The sequence below is a fragment of the Achroia grisella genome, unplaced genomic scaffold (genome assembly GCF_030625045.1).
Source record: "Achroia grisella isolate CSIRO2021 unplaced genomic scaffold, CSIRO_AGI_Agris_v1 utg204, whole genome shotgun sequence".
In the NCBI taxonomy this organism is placed as follows: Eukaryota; Metazoa; Arthropoda; class Insecta; order Lepidoptera; family Pyralidae; genus Achroia; species Achroia grisella.
Window position 1 is genome coordinate 284,945 of NW_026712703.1, and position 18,578 is coordinate 303,522.

The following is an 18,578-nucleotide window of genomic DNA, read 5'->3' on the forward strand; positions in this document are numbered from 1 at the left end:
TATTATTTCAACTCGCCGATATTACTTGGTCACGTTAAAAGTGGCTAGTTGGGTTAATTATGTATATTAGGAGGCCTTCTTGGACAAGATTCGCGACATCACAAGGTACTTACAATCAAGTTAAAGATTTTATATCATAAGAATTGGATATACATAAAAACAACTTCTTCGTAAAACTGCTTGGACGTTGGTCTGTAGGGTATAATTATCTGGGTATTTGGAAAGGATGGATGAAATAAAAGTAACAAAAGAGATCTCAATAAATCATATGAGAACATTAGAAATGTTATTAAGGCGCAAATAATGTATACTTGAATACTAATAATCAGTGAAAATGTAGAGGAAGCAGAAATATCTGGCTTCCCTATTGGGAGACAGTACATATATATGTAATCGTAAGTAGGTAAAGTGGGTAATATGTAATCTCCAAGATGGGTTTGCAAATAAAACGTCTTTTTATAAGGAATTTGATTGCCTTCCCTTTTATGCAATCAGTAAAGGAATGCAGCACATGTGTACAAATTGATTTTAATTTATAGACGTATGATGGTACCAATCAAATCAATGAGAGAATGTATGACGTTTAACATGCGTGTGTCGCGGCGTATAGATGGGATAACTATCGGCCAGTATTGAAGTACTTACCTAACACTAAATATTCTGTGTAATGCAAATACCACAAATTAACTCTTATTATATTATAATAACAACATCACTAATACTATAGTAGACAGATACAATACTATAGTTCTTTGGGAAGTATGAACCTTTATATAAAAAGTATGTAAACTTAAAAAGAAACAACGAAAATAATAGGTAGTTAATATTTGCTTTTAATATAGAATTTCATATTTTCCAATATATAAATGTTGCAAACAAACAATATCGAATATACAGCATGTTACAGTAATTAATTCTAATCTAAAATCTTTACTGATATTAAAAACAAGAACAATTTATGTATTTAAAAAAAATTAAATAATCTCTTAAATAAATTTAAAAACAATGACTATAAATGTTTAAATCTAATTTTAAACTGAACATAAGCTATAAATAACAACATTGAAAGAGCTTACATAATTATACTAATATGATATTACAAACTTTCTCTCTCTGTTCTACTTTTACTTACAAAACAACAACATGCAATCCATGAAAAATTTTCCATAAAGAAACAAGCTGCCGAGCCTTTCCCACTCTGGTATTCTAGTTACCAGCGCAATGGAATCTTTATACGGCCAGACGAGATTCGGTATAAGATTTCACATTTAGTTATGGCGATGTTGCGATAATTTATAAATGCATTTTTCTGCTAGTAAAACTCGTAGCAATGTTATACATGACATAAAGATATATTCTGTATTTATTCTTCATTATTGTCAATATCAAAAAGCAATGAAACTATGTATTTACAAGAGTATATTGAAGTATTTCTGTCAGTTGTTAAATACCCATAACATTAGCTCTGTTTTGCTAGGAACTAAAGAACCCAGTTTAAATGTTTTGGAGCTAAAGGAATTGTTACAGGGATTACCCTGAACAATTCGCACAGCGTATTACACTGTGTGAATTGTTCAGGATAATCCTTGAAATAAATAAATGTTAATAAATAATACGATAGAAAAAAAATGTTTTATTACTTAATTAAATATAATGGCTATACATTTAATATCAATTTAATAAAATAATAACATAAAAAACCTATTAAGGACTATTACAAATCTTTATTATTATATGAATTCACATGTTAGTATAAATAAATACAAAATAGTATAAGTTAATATTGACTAAAGCATGAACGACTTGCTAATTTTAAAATCGAGCAACATTAAGTAATACGGCCTTCTGTAAATTGATTATAACGAAATGTACATAATTGATTGTTTGTAATATATAGGTTTCAAAGGATATGACTGTAGATCTATCGGTAAATGCACTTTAACCGGTGTTCGAGCAATTAATTTCTATAATGGGAAACAATTACACATATTGCTTACTTACTTAAATATCCGAATATTCTAAATGCGAAAGTTGGTTTGTTTGTTACGCTTTAGCGTATTAATGATTTATCGAATCGTTATGAAAACTAACATACCTGTTCTACATCCCAATTGATATATATTTCTAAAGGAGATGTATTTAAGTTAGTTTTTATCTCGCTCAATCAGGTACGCGCTAGAAATGATATAAAGGATATTTTAATGGAAATCGAAAAGTATTCATTGTGAATATGAAAGCGGATTTAGACAAATATAGTGAATTTATCGTTCTTTTTATATACCTTATATTTTTGTTTTGTTTATTAAATTAAAGTTATTTATAGAAAAACTACGCTACTTTGTTACAATGATATTATTGGAAACTCTAGTACCGATTTCAACGACAAACTGTGTTTTGTAATATTTAGTCTATTCAGCTATGATTGAAAAATAAAATAAACTAGGAAAAAAGTACTTGAGGTAAAAAATAATAGAAAATTAATTTAAATAAATAGTTATTATGACAACGTATAAGTGTCATTAAATATTTATTAAAGCAATGTAGATATAGCCTACTGCTTCTTTTAGTCTAGACCTACCGGCTTCTGTGCAACAGTCCTCTACATTTTATTTTTGTTTTGCAAGTCTAAATCTACCTTGAGACAAGTTTACGAACACGTATTCCAGAAATAGAGCGATCAATAGAAATATTGGATGGAATCAACTCCACACAATGACATGACCGTGTCAAATATGGCAATGCGATACAGTACAGGTAGCAGTTATTAACAATATTATTTGCTCAACTATATATCTTACAAGTTACATGCTATAGGAATAAATATATTAATAAATACTTAGATTAATTTTTTTATTACTTATCGGCAATGTTTACAGTACACTTTATTTATATTTTACACTAGCTGTACCCGCCACTTCGTCCGCGTGGAATTATACTTTATTTTTTTTTAATAAAATAATGTTTCTAAAATAAAAGTAGCATCAGCTACCTGCCAAAAAAAAGTCCCGTCAAAATCGGTCCAGCCATTTCAAAGATTAGCGGAAACAAACAGACAGACAGACACACAGACAAAAATTGTAAAAAAAATATTTTGGTGTATATACCATATTTATATTCATATGCACGTAGTAAAAAACGGTTATTTCAATATTACAAACAGACACTCCAATTTTATTTATATTATAGATGACGATACATCCATACAACCTTGCATCTACCTTTTCAACCCTTTTTCACATTAAAAAGTAACCTATGTCCTTTCTCAGGGTCTCATCTGTCTGTGTCGCAAATTTCATTTAAATCGGTTTAGTAGTTTTGGCGTGTAAGCACGATAGACAGAAATTCACATTTGTAATATTAGGATAGGAAGCGAAAATTTTAAAAAGTGGTTTTTTGGTGTATTTACCGTATTTATTTTCATATGCATGCAGAAAAAAACGGTTATTTCAATATTACAAACAGACACTACAATTTTATTTATATGTATAGACTATAATTATACTTTTTTACTACTACTACTATTATTATTTACTTTTACTTATATTTTTATTGTTTTTATTTTCTTTTTCTATAGACTTTCCAATATCTGACGATTAAAATAGTAAGTTTTATTGTCCTAATACTTAGTTCTGGAATTCTTAAAATAGTATACAGAAGTAGATTGTAACACAAATACTAAAAAAAATGATAGCCTTGCGTACGCAATATAAACAATAGTCGTATTAACAAATATATATAAGAGTATGTAGCAGGGATCGGACGCAACCATCGTAATGTGTGGTTGTATATTAAACAGCTATCCAATATGTCCTTTACCAATATATGTTAATAAAATACCCAGTTTTTTTTTTAATTACCTTCCACCAATATTTTTTCTATCTTCGAATCTTTGGAAGAGATTTTTTCGAGCCTAATAATTGGATTCCATCTCAATTGCCTTTAAATCCTATTATTTCTTTGAACAAAGCAATTCAATTAGGAACACATTCAATATTAGTTAAAACGTCTAAGGATCAATTATCCTCATCAATGTTATTAGATGAAAATGGCCGGTGCCTTCGAGGTCGCATTACGACTTAGTTCATTAATAAAGGACCGTTGACAAAAGCGTGACTTTCTCTTGGGGAAAAAAAGAAGAAAGTAAATAGAAACTAATATTTTGGCCCTATTATGTACTCATGAAAAATGTACATAGTTGATTGTTGCTGTTATGGTTATAATATTAGGATATTTAATTATATAACCTTTGGTATAAATATCGATGTTGATATGTATAATAACATATATAATGAAATAACTACCAAATGAATTTGGTGATCTTTTGGTCACCACCAAAATCTTTTGGTAGTTATTTCTGTCTCCCACCTTTATTAATGGTTTACATTGGTGCCCCAGTGGAGGACGTCAGTACAGTAGTGTGATCAAGTCCGTTAGCTAACGTAGTGAAATCATCAGGAATTAGCTATGCTAGTTTTCAGTAGGAACAGTGCCTAGGTCTACCTTACTATATTGATTGCAATGTATGACATTAATTCTTAGTAATAACAATGGCCCTCGCTAACGTATAATTTATTGTTTCCAATGATTTATTTTCAGGATTACAAACGGGTCACTATAAAGATAAGTTAGCCTATTGTAATACTGAATACCACGCATGATAAGTTGAGTGCTCAGCCAGTTTATAATTTTAATATTGATTTTGTATTTATTGATTATTATATTAATATAATACCATAGCAGTTATCACGAACTGCGATTACATTTCAGCACGAAGCAAGTAAGATATCAAATATTCAGAAATATAGCATTACATTTAAAAAATGCACGTCATTTTCAATTATTTTAGAAATGTCGTAAATAGAATCATGTATGCAGGTGCTATTTACGTGAAATCGGGTTGCGTTGAGTCATTAATTATGAATTGCATGTTTTTTTCCAGCTTTGCGTCGGCACTCTATCTTATTCAACTGTGAAGTATTTAAGAAAAAAAAATGTTTTACTAGATATTTTAAAAGCGTACAGTATGTAAGTCTGCGACATATCGTACGGCTATAGTGTTTTTTACTACATATTTTATGTCGTAATTTTTTATGTTTCAATAACCGGATTCACAACTCTGTTGAGAAACTTCTGCAAAAAATTACTATCTACAGTTTTTATTTGTTATTAAATATTAGAACAACTAATAAAATATTGTTATCAAAACTTTTTACAAATAATTACTATTTGCGCAATCTTGTAAATATTAAAGCATTATGCTTCCTTTTTATATTCCATAGGATAAGTTCCCATACCCTTTCCTTCTAAAATTGAATAACATTACCCATCCGTCTTCCTTACCTTTTGTAAGATATATAGAATAGGTATAAAATCTAGTAATTTAATATAAAAAGGAATGACGTGAATTTTGTATGTTTCTTGTAATATTCTTGTATTCTTCTGTATTTTTAGGTAGATGTGGAAACTTAGTAAAGTGACATACATACATATAGTACAATTTAAGTTTCTTAAGAATAATCGGATTCCATTGTGAAGTAATTAGAAGAATCAACACAAGAAGGTAACTCTATTGCAATGAAGCCATTTGGTATGTATGTGTTTACATAAATGACATGTATATGTATGTATATATAAGGGAAAAATAAAATTGCTTATAAAAAATAACGACCACTCACCGACCTTCTGACAAGAATAAGAAACTTATTGTTTTTACATGTGATTTATCTTCTTGAAATATACGTAGATAGGTAGATATTTTGTAGCAATCGAATTTAAATTGCTGGAGTCAGCTGGACTAAAAACCTGTTACATGACATTGAAACCGCTAATTAATATGCTCAAGGATTTAATAAAACAAGGTATAATAAAACAGGTTATCCAATAAGTTGTAATTTGTAGGGAATATATTCGGTAGGACGACTTAATATGAAAATACAAACATTGTACCACAGATAAGGTAATATTACATAACTATACTAAAGTGGTGTAAAAGCCTGGAAGTAAATTTCAGGGATAGTTTATGATAAAAATAATCTTTTAAAAATAATGTTATGAAACGTTCAACTGTTTTAATTATAGAGCAATTAACATTATTTCATCAGAGTTGGCACCGCCCTTATGAGAAATGAATAAAATTGAAATTATATAATATGTCATAAATTGAAGGAATGTTCCTAAAAAAGATCAACTTGCACCATGTCACGCGAAAATTATTTTGATTTAATTGAAGCGGACTAACATACGTAAACAAAACCTTCAAAAGCAATTTATGCACACAATTGCTTATAAATTGTAAATATGCCGTACAATAATATTTTATTTACACAGATTCATAGAGAAAATATATCGCTATTTTCAAAATATTCGTAATATTTATTAGTCGCATATTTATTATTATAAGTAGCTTTCACTAATTTCGAAAAACAATAATAAAATTAGTATTAGTACAAGTTTCAATTGAAAACATTTAATTTATAGTTTCATATATTTTATATATACGCATACACATAAGTTTTATTACGTGTATATAAACAAATAAAAATATTTTATGTAGTATTAGAGGTTATTGTTTTTATATAGATAACAAAGTTAGCTATAATGACGTTACGTCAAGTACGTGAGTGATCACTCTTATATTATTTTTTTACATATATGAATATACGTGATGTTATCTATGATTACGTTTACCCATGCTGCTTCGCATAGTGTAACTAATATATTTAGCAGAACTGTTTGCCCTATTATCCCACTAAAATTAATTATCTTCATTAAATATAAAAGAAAAAAAAGAATATCTAAAATATAATCAGAATACGGCAGACCCCGCCACATATGATAAATAGGGACTTAAGAAACGCTGAACCCAAACAAATGGGACAATGGCCAAGCAAAAAAAACAAAAAAGGATAATATGTAATCTCCTCACACACATAGAGGTATATAACATTGCAAGTAAAATTGTCTTCATTTTATATGTATAGAAAATTAAAAAAATAATTAATAATCTTTATTAGCGCAGTTTTTATATTTTACTAGCTTTCCCCACAACCGTTTTGTCATATAATTTAAAATCGCTATTAAAAAAGGGGGATTGGTGATAGAAAGGTGAAAACAACCTTGTATGTATTTTTAATGCCACGTTATACAAGAAACATATTGTTAAAAAAATGTTAGGGGTGGATCAACCGTATCATCTAAGGGTATGAAAAATGGATAGTAGACAATTCTCAGACCTAAGGAATATGCATGTAAAATGTCATAGAAATCGGTCAAGCAGTTTCGGAGGATTTTTATATATACTCGTAACTCTCTGTCTAAAAGTATATTTGTACATATAACGCAAAAGTATAGTTTTCATCAATATGTTGTAACAGGTGTAATTTAAAATGTAGGGTCTATTTTAGCTCAGAAAAATAAATATCTTAATTTTTGCGAAGAAAAGGAGGGTAGAATTTATATATCAATTGATGAGTCTCTTGAGCTATTAGACCATAATTTGTACATTAATTATTCTGTTAAGTATAATTCTTGTATAATATGTTTGGTGCGATAAAGTGTAATAAATAAATAAGACACAACTTTTGGTCAGAAAACTTATACCTATATAAAATTGTTGTGTCACAATGTTAGCATACCATACCATTACCATATTCCTCCAAAACAGCTTATGGTTGGTCCTATTTTTTAATAGTAATTTTACTCATAATTTACATGGCAAAACAACGTTTGAGGAGTCAGCTAGTATCATTTTAATATTTATCATAATAGGTATATTGCATTTTTCTTCTATAACCATAATAGGTAGCGTAAGAACTTCCTTTATGATAATTCTGACGACATTAGTATTAGGTGTAGTATAGTATATTGTCTTGGCCATAGCAATGAGCACTATTCATTGTTAGCATTGTAGTATCTTCCACATGCCCTCTGGTAACTACCATGTTCATGTCCTCTAAAAATAGTTACAATGGACTAATTGAAATGATTTAACTCTTAGCTTTTCGTTCATAACTAGGAACTGCTCTAGTTTAGGTGGGATGGGGATCATGGGGATTGCATGTAGTATACGATTGTAGATAGTAACGGGGACTATCATCGGGTTCATCAAACCTCCAAGCAATTAAATCAGATAAAAATTTTGGAATTAGGTATGTAAGTACCATTTATTTCAGTTAAAGTTATTATGAACCATTCCGTTTACCTTTCATCGCCTTTTAAATGATTCATAGAAAATCGCAAGACTTGATTTTGAATCTGTTACAATTGAAAGTTTATAGTAACAAACACCAATACATAATCAAGCCGCTGGTTAGATTTCTAAATATAAAATAGGGTAGATAAAAAAAATAGGGTACCGATGTAACAGAACTTAGATATGTTGATCGGTTCATTTCTATAATAACATATATATCATTTCCATAAAAATGTGAAGATATCACATAGGTAATACCCAAATGTAAATCAATGTAGGTAAATATGGGTAAGATATGAATACCTACCTACCTATAGTTTACTATATGTACTCATAGTAATACTATATCTACAAAGTAACTGACGTACTATATCTACATCTATACTATACTAATATTATACATTTCTAATTTGTTGTTTATTACCTTTTCACGAGTAACGGCATGTGTGCAGCGCATCTCAATGAAATTTGACATGACGATAGAATATTTCCTAAAGACCAACATTATATATGCTATTTTTATCTCAACAAAGCAGACGAAGTCGCGGGTCAGCTAGTATAATTATTTGCAAGAAACTATTTCATTCAATCCAATCTAAATATCCAATACTTTACTCCAGTTTATTAATACAATGAAATAGATAATAATCATTTACCTCGATATTATATCCATTATTGCAGAATATAATATAATGTTAGGTACAACATTATCAATAATTATGTTACCTACAACAATTATGCCATGAAGACACGTTTTTAGAAAATGGCATGATGACGGTGAAGGTTGTCTGGTTGTAATCACTACATTCATAAACGTATGATGATACAATCTTGTAACTAAATTATGATTACTTACTTACGTATTTATATAATAAATAACATATTGTACTGATGTGAATAATGATTATTGAAGGAAATTGATAAATTATTGATATAATAATTAATTATTACCGATGTATATTAATGTTGTTAGCTAATAGTGCGAATTTATTATGAATAACCTTTTACAAACTAACTGACGGTTCCCCATTGCATTGTAACCACGTGCGCCGGAATTTCACGAAAGCGCGCCGAAGCGTGCCGAATGTCAGACGTAAATAGTTACAACTTTAGTTGCAAGTGGTATTTTGAATTTTTTAGCACCCCTTCACATGGCGCGAATTATATTAATATTTTATTTCTTACACTCAAAAGTCAAGAAGAAAAAACACAAGAGTATATGCTACACTGACCTACTTACGACAAGAGATGTCTATTATCTTAAGCCGTTGTAAGTGAGAAATACGCTGCCATGCGACGGTTTCGCGGAAAAAAAATATTATGTCACGCGGGAAATGTAGAAAATTCATAGCCCTACATACATGTTTTCTCACATTGGTACAGATAATTTGGTACTTTATTGAGGAAGTCGTGATTGCTTGTTCCGTACCTGTTCCCCACCAATACCGCTTCCAACCGTCCGTCACTACGCGAAACATGGCGCTATGGGCCAAACGTGCGACGCCGAGAACGCGCGGCCGCTAACTGACTAATATACCTATACCTCCAAACAGTACAGAGGCATTCCAAAACAACGAATTTCAAATTCCTACTAGAAATGCAGCAGTTTATTACAATGAAGTCATAGTGGCACACTACCCGACTACTTATGGCGCAGATAATCAAGCACTTATTTTTGGGGTTTGGTTTGATGAAGAGGGTCTTTTATGTAGTAACCGACAAAGGGCTCTCTGACGCACCCTGATTCAATTAATCTCTAATTAGAGACGAGAGTGCTCTTAATGTAGAGTAGATACGGATTTGACATCATGGGGCTGTCACTGAAGTAATGGAAATCTGACAGCGATGGGTGTCGCAACGTCAGCTGTACCTATTAAAATTATTATCATCTATAAACAAAATTAATTGTTAAGAAAATGTATTCCCTAATCCATTAAAAAACAAAGTCAATAAAGAAATCAACTGGAATCTTAATGTTTTATGAAGATTATAACATATTTTATAAACAAATTATAAACTACAGAATTATGACATCCTAATTCCTCAGAATAGCCACATATGAGAGCAAGCATATATAGAAACATAGAACACACAGAATCACATGACGGGATATCCGTGGTGTTTTTCATGGTAACTTTAATTTTTTTTAAATTTTAATTCAGGCATCATAATTTTATTTGTTTAGCAAAATTTTGCCCATATTATACATAAATATCTACCTTACAGACTAGCATACATATAAAATAAAATAAGTGCGTATAAATTTATATAAAACCTACAGAAAATGTAAATATTGTTCCTATGCCATTAGGTGTGCAATAAGAATATACATAAATATTACGATTAGTTTTGAACTTGAGAAACATACAAGTTCCAATATAATTATCTTGCAAATAAAATGACCACATGTCAATAATTCCACACTTATATACACATTTCCACATTCCATACTATCTTATATATAAAATTCTCGTGTCACAGTTTTCGTTCCCATACTCCTCCGAAACGGCTTGACCGATTCTCATGAAATTTTGTGAGCGTATTGAGTAGGTCTGAGAATCGGCCAACATCTATTTTTCATCCCCCTAAATGTTAGGGGTAGTCCACCTCTAAATTTTTTTTTTATTTTAAGGCAAAACAACGTTTGCCGGGACAGCTAGTTTCGTATAATATTGTAAGTGCAAAAATATTAGTTCATTTGTCTGTTTGTTACCTTTTTACTACTAAACAATGAAATTTTACCTGAAGATTGATTGTATTATGAGGATAAACATAAGTTGTCTGTTATAATGTTGAACGAAAAGGCAGTCCCTGGTAACATCAATACGGATTTATGTTTTAATGATTTGATAAAAACCAAATCTTTTTGAATATGTAAAATAAAGCAAAAAACTTTTTATTTGCAAATTAAGAAGAAAGTAGGTATGACATTGTACCTACTTTATTCTTAATTTTTTTTCCTAAAAAGTATTGTTACATAAACAGCTATGCAAATAAGATAACTAAATATTCTTATAATAAACAAGGCAAAGAGGTAACAAAGCCTGGCCTTATGTCTAAATAGTGATCTTCCATACAACCTTAGAACTGAGAAGAGGTCGAGGTATAAAACATTATAATAGACCGTGACATATGTATAATCATATACACACATAATACATAACATAAATGTAAAATATAGGTGTTTGCGGTTGCTATGATTAGTGGAAAGATAACAAAGATAAGCTTTCGCATTTATAATATAGTATAAAAGTATTGATTACTGAATTAAATACTAAAAAAATACAATTTTGTTGTAGTAAGATTCAGAGTAGTAGATAATTGGTACTACTTATATTAGATAACATGATAATGTATATGTTAGGCATGAGCGATAATACAATAATACAATAAAGCTTTATCTTGCCAATATGTATTTCACGCTTTGTTGGCAAATTATAATAAAGGACACATCGTTCTAATAAATAAATATAGAACAGAAAATTTTGACAGAAAAGTTCGTATAGAATTTGTAGTTTATATAAAAATCAATATGTTTATTTTTTATGCTATTGGAATGACAAACGAGCTGACGGGTCACCTGATGGTATGAGGTTTAGGTTTTTGTATCAACTATATTACCGAACCCCGCAAACGTTGTTTTGCCATATAAATTAAAATCGCTATTAAAAAATAGGGAAAACTTTTTGTTGATAGAAGAATGTTGAAAATTTTGGATAGTATGTAATTTTTAAAAAAAAATAAATATTGCCTAAAAATACAAAATAAATGTTAGGGGTGGACAACACTTATCACCTAGGGTTAATTCATTACAATATCACAAAAAAATATAAATGTGGTCAGACAAATGTACTAAGTTTCATCTCAATATCAATCATCATGTGGATTGGATGTGTTGCTCTTTTGAAATGCAATCGAGAGTAAATCGAATAAATTGATTACATTACCGTTTAGTTAATACAATGAACACGATATATATATACGTATACGAACGCGTTAATACGTTCCTACGTAGAGTACAATTCAAAGAGTAGATATGATTTACGAACCAGTTCATTGCAATGTCGATCTATGGAGTTGGTTTAAAAAAAGAGTAGGGAAGTTGATGAAGCGAGTCGTTTTGAAAGCGCACTGATAGGTACTTGTGTGTTCCATTGCTGCATTAGTTTTACATAATTAGAAATGTGTTATGAATTTTTTTATGGATGAACTGGTGCAGGTGCAGTGCAGCGCTGGGAGGCGCTGGCGGGGTAGTAGTAAAGGATGATAGGATGAAGTTATCTCAGTTCAGAAATTAAGCAGGATGGTCCAGCTATCGTAGGCGTCGAGATGGTACATTGATAGCAACGGGGCATTGGATTATGGAGCCTTACTTTGTAACAGGCCCTTCCCTTCTTGCGATAAATATTATCAGCAAAGTTACTCATATTCATATTTATAATATTAGCAAAGATATTTTTAAAATCTTCCTTATCAGCCGCGTAATAGGTTGGTATATAGGGAATAATTTATAAATATTTGTCGTAATATTTGATATTGTATATAGGTAATTTTATTTTTCTATTTTTATAGGTCACAAGCTGTGCCGGCGATTTCACTCCCATGAAAATTCAAATTTAGAATGTGATAGTCATATATAAGCTAGTATGTTAGTTAGTATATGCTAAATCACTCTAAAGTTTCATCAAAATCCGTTCAGTAGTTTTTGCGTAAAAGAGTCATAAATATCCATCCATTTATATATACATTCATACTCACAAACTTTCGCGTTCTTTATATTAGTATGCTTATGTGATTACCAAATTACGTGCTGAATTTGTTTATTTGACCTATGTATATGTTATTTGATTAATGTAACCTATATAGTTCTCTATCACAAATTATCTGTTTTTAATATTATGATATCAACAAAGTTACTTATTTTCATATTTATAATTATATTATTAGCAAAGGTTTCTTTAAAAACTTCCTTTGCAACTGCGCAATAATAGGGAATAATTTATTAACATGTATTATAATTTTTGTTATTGTTATATTGTACCTAGTAATTTTATTTTTCTATTTACAGATAACATAACACAAGTAATTGTTTTAGTTTTTCATATATTTTTCTTACGTCTTACGTGTTCAGAGACTATATCCATGTACATATATACAGCATATCAATATTATATCTACGATGAAGTGCAACGCAACAAATTAAAAACTGAAACAGATGTGCGAAAGTACCAACAGATGTAGTAAACATCTGCTGGTGCATTTGCGGTATTCTTTAGCTCTATTATTTACTATCCCTAAGAACCCAGTAATGTAATGATAAATAACAGAACTCAAGATATTAGCCGCAGATATTCCCAATCTAATATATAAAATTCTCGTGTCACAAAGTTAGTTACCATACTCCTCCGAAACGGCTTGGCCGACTTTTATGAAATTTTATATGCATATTCAGTATGTTTGAGAATCTGCTACTGTCTATTTTTCACACCACTAAATTATAAAGGTTGTCAACCACAAACAATTATTTTTAATTATTTGTACAATTTCTTTTTATTTTCATTAAAAATTACATAAAATCCTAAATTTTCAATCTTCTATCACCGATCCCTTTTTTATAATAGCTATTTTAATTTATATGACGAAACAATGTTTGCGGGGTCAGCTAGTAAATATATAAAAATCGACTACAAAAAGCATATCTTCGAGGACCGTACACTTTAATGCTGTACCTGTAAAGAAAAAAAGAATGCATATAATATTATCTTATCTGTTATGTATCCGTTGGTAATCGTCGATATCATAGGACGTCCATTTCACCTATATAACAAATTTCAATCCCAGTCCCAGCTGGACATGATATGTCCCGTTTTTACGAAAATCTATACGGAACGATGGGACGGATGGAATAGGTGCGAGAACTTAAATAAGTTCTAGTAGTTAAAACATGCAGTTACATTTATTTGCAGTGAAATAAAGAAATCCCGTTAAGATTCATGATCGTGTGTTCCGTTCAGCCAATATTAAAACATCTGTAACGCTATTAGACGCATCTCTTGAGAACGTATATACCTATTTGTCTAATTTTTTTATTTGATATGAAAGAGAATTTTTGAAAAATCGTATAAAAATATTGACATTGGTTGACGGTTAGTTCTTTAGTATTTTATATTGCTTTAGCTATGTCTACATGTTAATACATATACATATATGTAAAGAGAAGATTTCATATTCAATTTTCTTCTTGAGTAGGAGACGGATGTACCTACCCGTGACAAGCCGGGGTGGGTAGCTTGTTTCCTGTAATTACTGTCGTATTAATTTAAGAGACCTAATAGAAACGGTTCACTTTCTGTATCATATTCATTAATATTTTAATATATATATTTAATGTGTATATAAGTATTAATTATAATACGCTAAATAATTATCTACGAAAATAAGTATAATTAAAATAACAAAAAAAATAATAAGTACATTCAGCGACATCTACCGGTTAATTGGGGAACTTATTGTATAGTAGAATTTTAATACTTTGCTAGTATATCTATAGATGGCAAAAATATTTTTAATTTTCTATTTCGCTTAATATACATGGAAGGATTAGAAATTTCCAGGAGAAGTGGAACTATAGGGTCGGCGCGAGAGAACGCACCATCTTGCGAAAATGTAAAAACTAAATAGGTATAAAGGCTATACAGATATATATAAGTAGTTAATTAATATGATTTGAATACTTAATTGTATTATTGTTAATGTAGGGAGGCATATAATGTAATAATATAAGTGTATGGGTAGGTGCTTAGTATATGGTCCATAGTTATATATTAAACGCCTAATGATGTGATAATAGCAATTCATTTAAGCCGCCGGTAGAACCGAAAAGCAAGCGGCGCTGTGTTTAGTAATACTTATAACATTAACTCGACAGTTGCAGTCATTGTTTAAAACAAAAATAATGCAGAAGTACCAATATGTTGAACAAGAACATATTTGTATTTGGGATATAATTATCAGTTATATTAGAAGTCTATATTTGTAAATACCAAATTACTTTTTCATTATATACTATATATATTTGGTATTAGTCTCCTTGTGTTGTTAGTCTCGCCAACACGTATAAATACTATGTTAAACGTTTTAGAAATCAATCTCTCGGTAGTAGACCGTTATTGTTATGTCAACTGAACAAACAGTTTAAAGAAATTACAAGTTTAGAAATTAATGTGTGTCCGTTGACCTCCTGATTGAATATGTAAATATAGCAATCGTCACGTAGATTGGTTCATTAACTTGAGATGAGGAAGGTCAAAGATCTAAAGGTATACTGAGGTAGGCTTTGTACAAAGTCATTCTCGTGGATGGAGATCAGTCTGAGAGGTCTGTCTACCTATTTCAGTAACAAACAGCTTGCTTTGTAAATTATGTTTCGGTTAAAGGTATAAATACTCTCTTTCCTAAATTTGTCTGAAAGATATTGTATTAGCGATAATACTGCCTTTTGTACCAGTTTCGTTCATCATTCTTTTGTTTTATTTTTGACGGTATCTACTTTTAATATTAACATAAAAATGTAACAAGAAAAATACAAATTAATAATTTATTTGTTTCAGGGGTTTTCAGTTTCAGTTTTTGTTACAGATAATTAATTTTATATAATATAGGTATGTAGGTATACATTACCTACTTACAGATTTGTGTTATTCCTGCAAATTACCATTTCTTTACAGATGAAGAGAAGTTTGTCAGTAATATTACTTTTTTTGTCTCTTTGGCGAGACTGTAGTCTAAAATAGTGCCTGGAGCTTGAAAAGTAAAGTAAAAATGTCGCTGGATAGGTGCTTAAAGTAGTACACAGCTTTGCAACTTTCTTTTCTGCACAGTCCGTGCCCAAACAAAAGAAAATCTTGCTTATCGTAGTTTTTTCTGCTCTATTTACCTTTTCAACCGACTTCAGGAAGGAAGGGATTCTCAATTCTGTATATGTGAAGTTAATATTGTACGATATTTTTAATAATTGAGAATGCCATTTGAAAAAAATATTGTTTTAAACGGATAAATGTAATATACTTTTTATTCAAAATCTAGGTACATACACATTATTTTCCTTTATGTATGAGTAAGAGTAAAAAAGAAAAGTAAGAAATAGGTGGCTATTATTTCATTTTGAATAATTCGTGATAATTTAAAGTATTGACAAAAATTTATAAGAAAACAGGAATAAATACATTAGCACCTATCATAATAATCCTCGACTAAATATCTATGTATTTATTTTTCTGATTATCCAGTACTTTTAGATAAACGTTTAGCTATGCTGTGTTGTATGATTATTTGTATAAGCTGTACCATACACGCATGATATAGACACACGATAAATAACTTTGCAAAGAAAAATAATACAGCACTACAATAATAATATATTTACTAAGTTGGAATAGATAAGAGAATAGTACTTATATATGTTATAAATACAATACCTGAGGATAATTCACATAGCGCCACCTAAACCCAAGCGAATCATTACTTGTATAATGAGTACTAATCAACTGGTGATATTTAAATACATTTTTTATAGATACATCTATATTATATATAGAAAAAGCTCAGATAAATACGAACAATCATATTCATGTATACAAATGTCTGTTTAGTGCGACTCACGATCATGAACTTTAAAAGTACATATTATGATTATCATTCAGAGATTTTTTGGAAGCTATCATATTATCCAGTATTAAGATATGACAAGAAACATTTATAATAACAATTTGCAATATTTTGCTTCGTAGAATGAATGTGCGAATAGGTAGATGATACTATACCTTATGACGACCAATTGTCAGTGTATTTTTACATTTATTCAATATTTGGCAAGAGCAAATAAGTGAGTTGTTAGGGAATCCCACTAACCTACCTATTTCATGTGAATGTATATTTGCTAGTTTTTAAATAAATGGACAAACCCGTGAATTACAGCTAGTGATATATTACTGCTTAATATACTAGGGAAATCGCACTACTTCGTTTGCGTCACTTTTTCCTAGATTTGTAACATTTTTCATCGATCCTCAGCTCCTTTTTGTTTATTAGTCGTATATGCGTGACGTTATTTAAACTATAGCCTTCCTGGATAAATGGGCTGTGCAGTTCTAAAAGATTTTTCCATTTCGAACTAGGAATTTCAGTGTTTATAACATATGATAAATATTTTTTTGGGTTATATGTATATATATATCTATAGACAAAGGATAATTTTTCCACTTTAAATGTAAAAAATATTATAACTACTTTATTTCTTATCTATGAAAAATCTATCTTATCTAAAGGGTTATACTTATTTAGATAAATTTATATTAAATTGGTTGCAGGTGTCAACACACAGCATAAAAGCTTTTCTTGTATGTAGTAAATAAATATTTAATACTCAATGTACGAGTACCTATTTCCGCTGCACCTACTTGTATATTTCCTCCATACAACGAATGAAATAAGGAAGACCGACCTTTGTGAACTATCGCTTAATTAAAATTTGTATGCACCTCATGTACATATTGAACCTCAATAAATACAACAGAAGACATATTTGTGAACCAGGGGCTTGGGTCTTTACGCATAACAATGTATAATTTTCAATTTGAACTGCACCAAAATTATTTATACAAATAAAAAAGACTCGTTTAAACAAATTTGTGTAATGACCATAAATATAAATAAAAAAGGATAAAATTTATATTATAAATTTTACGCTTATATTTGAATCGTCTATGGAAATATTAGAACTGTACCGATTGCGTAGTTGGTATATATTTATAAGTTAATTGGTCAAATGGATAATGCTCATAAGTTACCTGTCCAAGACAAAAATAGGCCACAAATTTATTCTTCTACACTATTAACTTCGGCTCTGTCTACGTGGCACTAAACACTCCTTATAGTAAGAATTAGACGATGAATATTATACAGTTTATGTAAGTAAATAATAATTATCGGTGTCTTGCCGTTGTATTTTATTATTTGGGGTTGAGATATACTGCTCTAATATTGACCTGTATAATTATATATATATATATATATATATATATATATATATTTCTGGGTTGCAGAAGATTGCTTGCGCACTTCCGTAACGTAACTCTGACAAAAGTTTAAGAGAAGGAACACCTTGGGGTTTTCGGCAGTACCCATTTACCTCTCCTCGGGCGGGCGGGTCTCCATGAGAATGTTCCCTGTGTAAAAAAAATATTTTTGTATTAATATGCCAGATTCAATTGAGGAGAACTGGCAAGAAACTCAACTAAATTTCTTTTTTTATGTTAATCATAATATTATCATTATGAGTTGTATTAAATATAATATGCGTAAGGCAACTTTTAGTTTTGTAATCTTG

The 18,578-nt window shown here is 29.9% G+C and overlaps 1 protein-coding gene across 1 annotated transcript in view; it reads right to left on the minus strand.

Moving 5' to 3' along the window:
• LOC131841921 (pancreatic lipase-related protein 2-like) overlaps nt 1–9,720 on the minus strand; it is a 29,169-nt gene extending 19,449 nt beyond the window's left edge. The window contains exon 1 of the mRNA XM_059190316.1: nt 9,621–9,720. Within this exon, the coding sequence (XP_059046299.1) occupies nt 9,621–9,669 (49 nt within the window). The 5' untranslated portion in view covers nt 9,670–9,720. The remainder of the gene's footprint in view (nt 1–9,620) is intronic.
• Nucleotides 9,721–18,578: the final 8,858 nt, after the last annotated feature.